The sequence below is a fragment of the Carassius carassius genome, chromosome 36 (assembly GCF_963082965.1).
Source record: "Carassius carassius chromosome 36, fCarCar2.1, whole genome shotgun sequence".
In the NCBI taxonomy this organism is placed as follows: Eukaryota; Metazoa; Chordata; class Actinopteri; order Cypriniformes; family Cyprinidae; genus Carassius; species Carassius carassius.
The window spans coordinates 27,784,072-27,796,199 of record NC_081790.1 but is presented as its reverse complement, the minus strand read 5'-3'; the positions used below and the strand labels follow the sequence as shown (position 1 = coordinate 27,796,199).

Genomic DNA, 12,128 nt, shown 5'->3' with positions numbered 1-12,128 from the left:
CAGTATTCAACATAAAAATAACAGTTTTCAGATTTGGGTGTAGGATAGACAACACACTGCAGCTGGTCAACACTTAAATAGCAGGATTAAATGAAAACTGTTAGTGTAGGAGGCCAACGCAATGGACTGAAATTACAGAGCACTAACAGGTAGTGTGTTTATTTGACCATCTAACTGCACAGGGTGTGAAATTATTATCACACTCGAGTGATATTGTGAAAGTCTGGAGAGTTCTGCATTAAAACATCAATCTTCGAATGGTTTTATTGTCTAACCTCAGTCACATATGAGACCCTGGAGGACAAAAGCAGTCTTGAGTCTCTGGGGTATATTTGTAGTAATAGCCAAAAAAAAAACAACGTATGGGTCGAAATGATCGATTTTTCTTTTATGCCAAAAATCATTAGGATATTAAGTAAATATCATGTTCCATGAAGATATTTTGTACATTTCCTACCATACATATCTCAAAACTTAATTTTTGATTAGTAATATGCATCGCTAAGAACTTCATTTGGACAACTTTAAATGTGATTTTCAAAGTATTTTTTGCACTCAGATTTCAGATTTTCAAATAGTTGCATCTCAGCCAAATATTGTCCTTCTAACAAACCATACATCAATGGAAAGCTTATTTATTCAGATGTATAAATCACCATTTTGAGAAACTTTCGTGCTTTCATGGTCACATATGGTAGCCGCCTATCAGATTAAGAAATAGCTAAAAATCCACATCAGATTGACGTAAATAATGCTTTTATACCAATGCTTTCCTTCCACTGAAAAGGCTGCAATCACAGTGCAAACCAAGAAGTAGGGCTGCACGATGTGTCGTTTAAGCATCGATATCGCGATGTATGAATCCACGATAGTCACATCGCAGGATGTGCGATGTAGGCTGTCGTAGTTGATCCGTTATTCATTAACCCCTGACGAATGTGATTCGCGGATTAATTGCACAGCAGTTTTAAAATTTTAAGTCCTGTGAGTTTTAACAGGGCAGAGAGAGTGCGCGCGAGAGAGAGAGAGAGAGAGAGAGAGAGAGACAGAGCGCGAGAGAGAGAGAGAGAGCGACAGAGCACGCGAGAGAGAGAGAGAGAGAGACAGAGCGCGCGAGAGAGAGAGCGACAGAGCGCGCGAGAGAGAGAGAGAGAGAGACAGAGCGCGCGAGAGAGAGAGCGACAGAGCGCGCGAGAGAGAGAGAGAGAGAGAGAGAGAGAGAGAGCGACAGAGCGCGCGCGAGAGAGAGAGAGAGAGACAGAGCGCGAGAGAGAGAGAGAGCGACAGAGCGCGCGAGAGAGAGAGAGAGAGAGAGAGAGAGAGAGAGAGAGAGAGAGAGAGAGAGAGAGAGAGAGAGAGAGAGACAGAGCGCGCGAGAGAGAGAGAGAGACAGAGCGCGCGAGAGAGAGAGAGAGAGAGCGAGCCCCGGCTGCACGCTCACAGTCTTCAAACAACACGAGCGCTGTCTTGCTCTCTCTCCCTTGCGCATATTAATCAATTGACATGATGTTGTCGATGTTTAAATCATTTAAAATGAGAATGTAAGTGTGCTCACCCCATCTTTGTTTGTAAGAAAAAATTTGATTAGATTTCATATCGCAATATATATCGCAGAAAAATAAAATATCGCAATGTCATTTTTTCCAATATCGTGCAGCCCTACCAGGAAGCGTTGTGTATTCCCACAGAGAAAAATCTCGCAGATTAAGAACGAATGTTTGGAGAAAACTAAGAACCGACAGATGAGTGACTGAATGCCTACACCATACACAGATTTAAAACACAGAGAAAACACAACTGGTAAAAAACAAAACTGTTTGCTTATTTACAGATTAGACAGTCTCTCGGCGAGTCCTTTGACTTTGAGTTGTCTGGAAAGTTCAAAGATCCGCTCCAGAAGGCAACACGTCCCATCTATGAATTTTACAGACACAAGGCTATGGTACACAAAATGCTTGGGAGTCAGTATTTGAGTTTAAGAGTCTCAGGAGAAGCATCTGTGTAGATTGTATTTTTCTTTGTAAATGGCACGTCCTGAAGCGGAGCTCAGTGCATAGTGCTGTGCTGTTCATGAACAGAGTTTTGAATGTTAGTCTGGCATGTCGATGCACAGTTTGGGCGGCGGCACGAAGTATTTGCCAGGACTCTGAGTGATCACCACACCCGTCTTCTTATGAAACATGGGAGGGATTTTAGGCACCTCGTGGATGGGCAGTTCCTCGGACACCTCCGAGTCCTCGTGGTGCAGGTCATATGATATGTTGCCATACTCTCTCAGGAAGGGGAAGAGCTCCAGAAGAAACTGGCAGAAGTCTTTGCGAATCCCAAACCACCCTGATACAGAGAGAATTCAGAGAAGAAGAGCTCAAGTCAGCACTGGAACAAAATTAGGGGAAACATACAGTACAGAGTCGTTTTCTTTTGCATGATTTTTTTTTCATTTAAAACAAACTAAATACAAATATGGAACAAATGGTTTGCGCTTATCATTTGTGATACAAAGAAAATGCGAGTGAGGGGGAAACAAACCATGTATGATGAGATACATGGCAAACTGTATCACTCATTACAAATAAGAAAAATAGTATTAATAATGCTACTTTAGCACACTATGTGGTAAAAATGATTTCTTTTTCTTCTGAATCATTTTTGCCAAGTGGGTAAAATGAATGAAAGGCAAGAAGACCGATATACTGAGGTTCAAAAGTATGAGATCAGTAAGATTTTTCTTAAGAAGTCTTAGTAAAGAAGAAGTCTCTTATGCTCATCAAGTCTGCATTTATTTGATCAAAAATACAGTGAACAATAACATTGTGAAATATTGATGCAATTTAACATCATAATTTTCTATTTTAAGATGCATTAAATGTAATTTAAATTCATTTCATCACTGCTTAATATTTTTTTGGAACCTCATAATTTTTTTTAAAGGATTTTTTAATGAATAGAAAACCCCAAAAGAACAGCATTTATTCAAAATAAAATTATTTCCCAACAATAGAAATCTTTACTTTTATCAGTTTTTATCTATTTAAACCATCATTGCTGAATAAAAGTAGTAATTTAAAATAAAATAACATTTTACCGACCCCAAATCTTTAAACAGTAGTGTATATTGTTACAAAATATTTAGATTTAAATAAATGCTTTTTATTCATAAAAGAATCCTAAATAAGTATCACGTTTAAAATAAATATTAAGCAAGCACAACTGTTTCAACATTGATAAATCAGTATATTAGAATGATTTCTGAAAGATAATACTGAAAAATCAGCTTCGCATCACAGAAATAAATTACATTTGAAAGTATATTAAAATAGAACAACTTTATTTTAAATTGTAATAATATTTCACAATTTTAACATTGTTCTGTATTTTTGATCAAACAAATGCAGCATTGAGAAGCATAAAAAACATCTTTAAAATATGAAAAATCGTACTGATCCCAAACCTTTGACCGGCAGTGTAGTTAACACACGTCACGTACAGTGATTGCCTGCTTTCTGGCCAAACGTTGTCATCATTAGAGTCACCAAAGAAACCCAGAGGGGAACAAACACCGGGACGTAGCTGGAGTTATAATGACCATCCAGCTTGTGAACGAGAAGAATCTGAAACAACACAAACACTGATGAAAACCAACCCTGCATCTATAAAACTCATATTAATCAATTAAACAAAACACTACTATTAAGCAAACATTAGGTGAACCATTCCTTTAAAGAGGTCATATGATGTTGCTAAAAAGAACATTATTTTGTGTATTTGGTGAAATGCAATGTGTTCATGCGGTTTAAGGTTCAAAAAACACATTATTTTCCACATACTGTACATTATTGTTTCTCCTCTAAGCCCCGCCTTCTGAAACACATTGATTCTTACAAAGCTCAAGCGAGGTGTGCTCTGATTGGTCAATTGATACACTGCACATAGCTTATATTGGTGCATGTGAGTATTCAACTCAAATATTTTAACAAAGAGGTGGAACAGAAATATGGTCAATGGATCTTAAACTACAATTGTAGCTCCAGAAGTGTTTTGCCCATTTGTTTTTGTTTCTTTTTTGCAGAAAAATTAATAATTTTTCAAAATAATTTTTTGTATTCACAACACAGAGGCTGAAAGTTTAAAAACATGTCCTGAAATATGATCTACAGTGCTCCAGATGACAGCTGAAATGAAATGATTTAATACAGATGTGCTACAGTTTGTGTGCTAGATTTATAACCTAATGGTACACATCACCCTATTCATTTCAAACCAGACCATAGATCATAAACCTGCAGTATGTAGATCGTACAGGCCTTGCTGTCTTGTCAACTGCCCTCATGTTATTTTTGTACTTGAGAGGAAGCCGGACTGGTGACTTCTCAATCTCTGTGTGGGGTGTGTCTGTAGCCATAGTCAAATAATGGAAATACATTTAGTGAAGTAGAGCTACTGCTGCACACGAGACGGATTGTCACGTCATTTTAGACAAAAACACTGCTAAATACCAGCATGTGAGCAGTTACTAGCAGCTGCCCTGTAATCAAGATTAAATTCAACATTTGCCATAATACTTTTGATCAAACAGACTTTGTGATTGTGGTGACACTCCATTCGGTTTATATAAAAATGGACAATTATAGTTAAACAAGTTTTGTGATCTACAATTGGCTTTTTTTTTTACATTCATCAAGTAAGCATTAAACGGATCAACAGTAACAGTAAAGCTATTTATGATGCTACCAAAGATTTATAGATTAAATAAAGGCCATCCTAATGAATTTTCTATTCGGCAAAGAATCGTTATCAACGTATTATAGTTTCCACAAAAATATTACGCAGCACAACTGTTTTCAACATCAATAATAATAATAAATGTTTCTTGAGCAGCAAATCAGCATATCAGAGTGATTTCTGAAGGATTATGCTGAATTTACAGTTAAAATTACATCGTAAAATAAAAAAAATAAAAATAAGTGATCATTTTTCATAATATTACTGTTTTTACTGTATTTAAATCAAATAAATGCAGCATTAGTGGTAAGCAGATTAAAAAAACTAAACTAAACCTCCAGACCCTAAACTTTGGAATTAAATAATAATATATATATTTTTTTATTATTATTTAAAAAAAAAAAAAAAAATATATATATATATATATATATAGATAAATAGATATATATAGATAGAGATATATAGATATATATATATATATATATATATATATATATATATATATATATATATATATATATATATATATATATATATGTATATATATATATATATATATACAGTACAGACCAAAAGTTTGGAAACTTTTTTGGATTACTTTGGATTATTATTTTGGATTACTATTTTTAATGTTTTTGAAAGAAGTTTCTTCTGCTCATCAAGCCTGCATTTATTTGATCAAAAATACAGAAAAAAATGTAATAGTGTGATATATTATTACAATTTAAAATAATTGTTTTTAAATTTATTATACTTTAAATTATCATTTATTTCTGTGATGCAAAGCTGAATTTTTAGGATCATTATCACATGATCCTTCAGAAATCATTCTAATATGATGATTCATTATCAAAGTTGGAAACTGCTGCTTAATATTTTTTCAGAACATGTGATACTTTTTTAGGATACTTTGATGAATAAAAAGTAAAATAAAATAAAAATAAAGAAGCTATGTTTTTAAAATATAAATATTTTGTAACAATATACACTACTGGTCAGTAATTTGGGGTCAGTAATTTTTTTCTTCTTTCTTTTTTTTTTTAAAATAAAATCAATACTTTTATTCAGCAAGGATGTGTGAAATTGATAAAAAGTGATCGTAAAGAAAATATATTATTAGAATTTTTATTTTTATTTTGAATGCAGTTCTTTTTAACCTTTTATTGATCAAATATATTAGACAGCAGAACTGTTTCCAACACTCATAATAAATAGAATATTAGAATGATTTCTAAATGATCATGTGATCGACTGGATGTTACATGTGACACTGAAGGCTGGAGGAATGATGCTGAAAATTCAGCTTTGCATCACAGGAATAAATTATTTTTTTAAAGTATATTCAAATAGAAAACTATTTTTCAAGTTGTAATAATATTTCACAATATTACTGTTTTTTTCTGTATTTTTGATCAAATAAATGCAGGCCTGATGGGCAGAAGAAACTTCTTTCAAAAACATTAAAAATAGTAATGTTTCCAAACTTTTGGTCTGTACTGTGTATATATATATATATATATATATTTATATTTATATATATATAAATGGTTATTAATTACTGGTCCTGTATATTGAGTAAAGGACACAAACATGAAGATAATCTGATTCTAGACTGGTTTGAAAGTCAGTATGTGCTGATCTCTACCCAAGACATGCTAATGTCTTCAGCATTGCTAAAAACAATCAAGTAAAAACTGACTGATGCTGGAATCAGACCTCGAAGGTAAGCAGAGGCACCACTATAGTCATCCAGCTGATGGCCATCGTGATGTGTGTTCGCCGCTGCTCTGCGATGACATCCATGGACCGCAGGAAGAGCACAGACCAGACAATGTAATAGAGCACCACCAGACACAGGAAGGACATGAGGATCCACAGCGGCACACACACCACCTGGAACACACACACACACACTGCTCTTACTGTCAGAACGAGACACAGAGCTCAGACCACAACACTGCAGGGGACTGCCCTCCTTACCAGCCACGGCCAGCTGATGATCCTATCCAGTCTCAGAGCGATGAAGATGAACTGAAGAATATTCACAGAGCACAGGATCTCCAGCTGATGGGACAACACAAAGAGTGTACAATCATTCATTTCTGGAAACACACAAATAAACAATTCTTCTGGATCTAAACACGACTAGCTTAGGCAGATATGGGTGAACTGTGGCTCATATATCAATAAAAATAAAGAAATTAGATTTTTTTTTAATTGTGACTTTTTCTTTACCATATTACAACATTATAATACATAAGTTATTATTTAGTTTTCTTTTCTTTAAACCATTATATATATGAAAATACCAATACCAAATAATCTTGTAAAACAAGAATCATTAGATATCATTAAATGACTAAAATACTAATTAATTGTCAGTTTAAATCTTTACAAATCTTTCCTTTAAACCAGTAGATTTTACCCATTTGTCAGCAACAAGTTATTAATAATTTCAAATATAATAAAGTTTAATGTGATCACTTTTTCTTTTATATATTTTAATAAGTAGAGTTCAGAAGTATAATTTTTTTTTACATTTTTACATTTTATTTTCACAAATGCTATTTGTAACATTAAAGTATGCTTTATTTAATATGTATATAAATGCATAGATTTAGATTTTTGATTGCTTCCATTGCCCTCATTTGTAAGTCGCTTTGGATAAAAGTGTCTGCTAAATGACTAAATGTTAATCACTTTAGTTAATTTAAAATGCGACTGACTCATAAACCAAAGATAAATATAACTAATGAAAACAACTGTGACAAAAGAGCACAACTAAATTTAATGCAAAACAAAAAAAAGCCAAAATCAAGCTTTGTTTTCTATGCATAAATTATAATTTGTTATTTTTATGTTGCCTCAGCATGATTTGTTAATGGTAGTTTGTTCCAGATAAATCTTCCTCTTGTGTTTGTGGATCTCGGCTGATACCTCGAGCGACCGGTCGTGTCTGAATCCCCACACGCACGCCGCCACCGAGACCGGCGAGACGAAGAAGAGCGGCATGAAGACCAGGAGCCAGAAGTGTGAGCCCCGCTGCACACGGTCACACACCAGCACCTCGAAGGTGAGCAGGAGCAGGTGGATCCCCACAGCGATCAGCATGGCCTTAAACTCCACACACGTCTCACCCTCAGCCCTGAAGACAACAACTTACTGCATCACCACATCACACGTCCTTAAAGGGACAGCGCACCCAAAAAACTGTCATCATGTTAATCCAAAGCGGTATGAGTCTCTATCTTCTCTCTATCAAAAGAAGATATTTTGAAGAATGTTGGTAACCAAAGACTTGCTGGTTCCCTTTCTTTGGGAACTCATACAGGTTTGAAACGATGAAATGATGACAGAACTTTCCATTTTGGGTGACCTGTCCCTTTAAGCCATCAAGGTAACATTCTCAAAAAGTTGACTAGTGTGCTGCAAGACTTCACCTACAACAGAAGCCTAAATAACATCAACCAAATCAACATTTTGATATCGTATACACATAAATTATGCTAAATAAGACTAGGAATGTGTTTGAGGGTCCTTAAATGTTTAAAGCATGACATATTAGTTTAAGAAACAAATTTATTTTGCATTTTTGAGTCATGTTTAATACATCAGGCTTTTATGGGTCATACAGTATGATATACTCAGACTCAGAATACGGCGGAGTAAACTGCTCAGATTTAATCAGAGGCCAAAACGAAGCAATTTTGGAGCTAAAAAGTAGGATGAAATTCTCTTAGCTTGTAATGTAATTCAATGAGATCTTTACTTACATAAAAAACATAGAAATATCAAGTTGTCACTCTGTATTGCCAATAATACGCAAGATGATATTCAAATGCTTAACTTGATTATCAAAAAACATAATGCGATGCAGTACAATTATGACGAAGAGATGAGCAAATTAATGTTCCTCAAAGCCCCGATGACTTGAGACTGGAACATAAACGTGAGTTTTCTAGAGAATTATGTTTTGATAATCAAATTAGCCTAGACGGCTTCTGTCCAGAAAGTCTTAATCTTGAAATGTCAATATATAACATTATATAAGCTATTAAAGAAGCAGATGATTTAAATCAGGAAAGATTTCACAGCAAAAGGCCATGTATGCCACAGTTTTAGAATGACACTGGTAACAGATTAGATTAGGGAACATATGCTCACTATTAGCTAAGAGTTTCCCCTCAATAAACTCAAATATTGACCATAAGTAAAGTAGTTGTTGTAGTAGTTATGGGTATCAGGTCGGGATAAGAGATCTAGAATACAGTCATGCAGAAGTAAGCATTTATATGTGCTTTATACACAATAATAAAGTGCCAATTTGCTGGTAATATGCAGCTAATAAGCAAATAGTTAATAGTGTTCCCTAATCTAAAATCATACCAAAGGTCTTTCACTTGCTAAAAAAGCAACAATCAAAGACACTCCAGAAGGTAGTGCAGTAAATTGTGTACAGCACAGTTTTGATTATGTGGATCGAGGTCTAAAAAGTGACTTCATTGCAGACTGCAGAATTTTATCAATTCTAATTCAATTTCTGCTTATCGAATCCCAGTTTCAATTCCAATGTTTGAAGTCAAACATTTAGATATCTAACATATTTATCCTGTCTCTTTTTGCTAATCATTTAATTGCTGCTGAATACCATGAATAAAAATCAGCCACCTACATAAAAACTGGAATCGATTAAATAGAGCAGCACGAATATGGATGAAATTACTTTTTTTTTTTTTTTTTAAATGGAGCTTGTAGTTCTCATACTTCTGTAGAAAAAATATCTGACAACTCAACAAAATCTCATGGAATTTGTGAATGGAATGATTCAATGATTCACTCAAGAGTCACTCGTTTTGTTACTGGATGAATCAGTGCTTTTGAACGAATCTCTTGAATGAATGATTCAATGACAAATGCATTTTTAACACGCTCTTTTTAGCCAGCTAAAAATAAAAGATGCGCACACTAGGGCTGGGACAACGCGTCGAGGTCATCGATGACGTCGACGTATTTTTTGCGTCGACGTCAAAATATGCGCATCGATTCGTCGACCTGTTTTTATTTCTCTAAAAAACGTTTGCAAATGGTTTACCTTATGTGCGCTGAATATACGCGATGGCCGGATCAACATTCTGTCCAACGTTATATAACCAATCCAGGGGTTTTTCTGCATTGATCTTTTTTTTTGGCCGCTGTCAAAACCTTATTTGATCGGTGAGTGATGTAGAATAGAATGACTGTGGCGCCTGACAGGGCGCGTAGGAAGGAGAGAGCCCCGCTGCGTGCGCCCGCTCACAGTCTTCAAACAACACGAGCGCTTCTTGCTCTCTCTCTCCCTCGCGCATATTAATCAAAATCATTAAACACGATAGAAAAAGAAACACCAAAGTTTCACGCGCGCTCGCGCACTCACAGTCTTCAAACTGCACGAGCGCTGTCTTGCTCTCTCTCTCTCTTACTCCCTCTCCCTCGTGCATATTAACCAAAATCATTAGACACGATAGAAAAAGGGCGGAACGCCAAAGTTTCACGTGGAGCATTCAGAGATTTTTTTTTTCTCCATGACAGGCTGCTGGCTCCCACTGTTAATTTTTATTTTGGAAAAGCACTCTCTGTATTAGCTTAAAGCCCTCAAGTTTACATTGGTTACTGTATTCTTTCAATTGCTCTAATCAAGTATTTTGGGTGAACTTTTTTATTGAATGCTAGACATCAAGTTGTTGTTATTTTCATCTGAAAGAAGAACTTTTTTTCAGTAAGCTAGGCCCTATGTGTTCAGTAAGCTTGTTTCAGTAAGCTATGTGTTTTCAAGGCTTCAAGGTTTTATTGAATGCTATCTCTATACAAGTGCAAAGTAATGCATTCTTAGTCAGTCTTTTATTTTATAATTTTAAGAGCAATAAACATATATTGCAATGTTAAGGAATTCATGTTTTTTTCATTCAGATATGTAAATCAACATGTATGAATTGTTATTAGTCAATTAATGGGGAGATAATCGAAATCGAATCGGTCTGAAAAATGAATCGTTAGATTAATCGATGCATCTAAAAAATTATTGCTAGATTAATCGTTTAAAAAATAATCGTTTATCCCAGCCCTAGCGCACACCGGACTTGATAGGTGGGATTAAAATTGTAGTGTACGATTCCTGACCTTAGTATCTGATTCTGAAATCAAAATTGACTTTCGATTCCCAACCCTAGACATAAGCAGGAGAAGACGTGTCTGACCTGTACTGTGGATGGTGTGCCCAAACCCCAAAGCCCACACAAGCCCCGATGATGACCATGAGCTTCCAGAGCCAGATGGGAGCAAACACAGCCCAGTAGCTCCACTGGATAACACCATCCAGCCTCAGAGACAGCAGAACGGAGAACAGCAGCAGACAGGCGTAGATCAGGAACTTACTGCAGGACCACAACAACAACACACACGCGTCAGAGCATGAGCCAGACACATCTGTCAAAACAGACATGACTGAGACAGAAAACAAACATATCTGAGAAGCTTCCCTTACGACAATATAGCACTGTTATAAACAATTAACCATGATTCATCACATCCAAAATAATGTGTGTACTGATATATATATATATATATATACGCGCGCGCGCGCGCGCACACACACACACACACAGTGTATATTTTTTTTGAGAATGTACATGTTTGTATTCTTATATAAATAGGTTTAATATAAACAAAAAAAAATTTAATAAATGCATTCATGTGTTTGTATTTCTATATACATAATAAATATACACCTTACACACACATGTAAATCTTTATTTTGGATGCGATTAATCGCTTGACACCACTACGAAAAACATTACCATGGTTTTATTGTAGTAAAATTGTACTTACCATGTTTTTTGATGTATTGATTTACTACAAATACCATTGTTAAACTGTGGTTAGTGTAGCAAAACCTAACCGTTTTTGTTTGTTTGTTTAATTTGTAGTAAAACCATGGTTTATTTTCGTAAGGGTTTGAATCTTCAGGAAAACTGGCGTGTCGTGTTTTAAGTCAAAGCTCTCGGTTTCGGTATTAAAATAGTTTTCTTCACTGCGAAACTGTGCTGAGACGAAACCAAAAGGCCTAAGTTGCACAGTGAACATTAGCAGCTATGCTAACAAAGTGAACGGTAACGAATTAAAAACAGAGCGCTGGGTTTTATCGTTCACGGAACACACACAAGTCTTACCTAGGGTTGAAATCTTGAAAAACGCCTCGGAGATTCATGGTTTCCTCTTCAGACCATTGTTAGATGAAGTGAGAAGGGAAGACTGGCGAACTGACTGGCATTAGCTTCAGAGCACACAGATGGCACAGGCGACCAAACACGGTGACGTCACACGCCCGTCGGATGACGCTGTTTACGTCACAGCGGATTAGGAAAACAAAC

The 12,128-nt window shown here is 35.5% G+C and overlaps 1 protein-coding gene across 1 annotated transcript; it reads right to left on the bottom strand.

Moving 5' to 3' along the window:
- Positions 1 to 1,704: 1,704 nt before the first annotated feature.
- On the bottom strand, positions 1,705 to 12,087 carry LOC132117520 (transmembrane protein 185-like). Its single transcript, XM_059526855.1, has 7 exons — positions 11,928 to 12,087; positions 10,956 to 11,132; positions 7,660 to 7,867; positions 6,703 to 6,786; positions 6,439 to 6,615; positions 3,488 to 3,611; positions 1,705 to 2,334 (listed from the first exon to the last, which is right to left on the bottom strand). Exons 1-7 carry the CDS (start codon positions 11,963 to 11,965, stop codon positions 2,090 to 2,092), a joined length of 1,053 nt encoding a protein of 350 aa, XP_059382838.1. The 5' UTR covers positions 11,966 to 12,087; the 3' UTR covers positions 1,705 to 2,089.
- Positions 12,088 to 12,128: the final 41 nt, after the last annotated feature.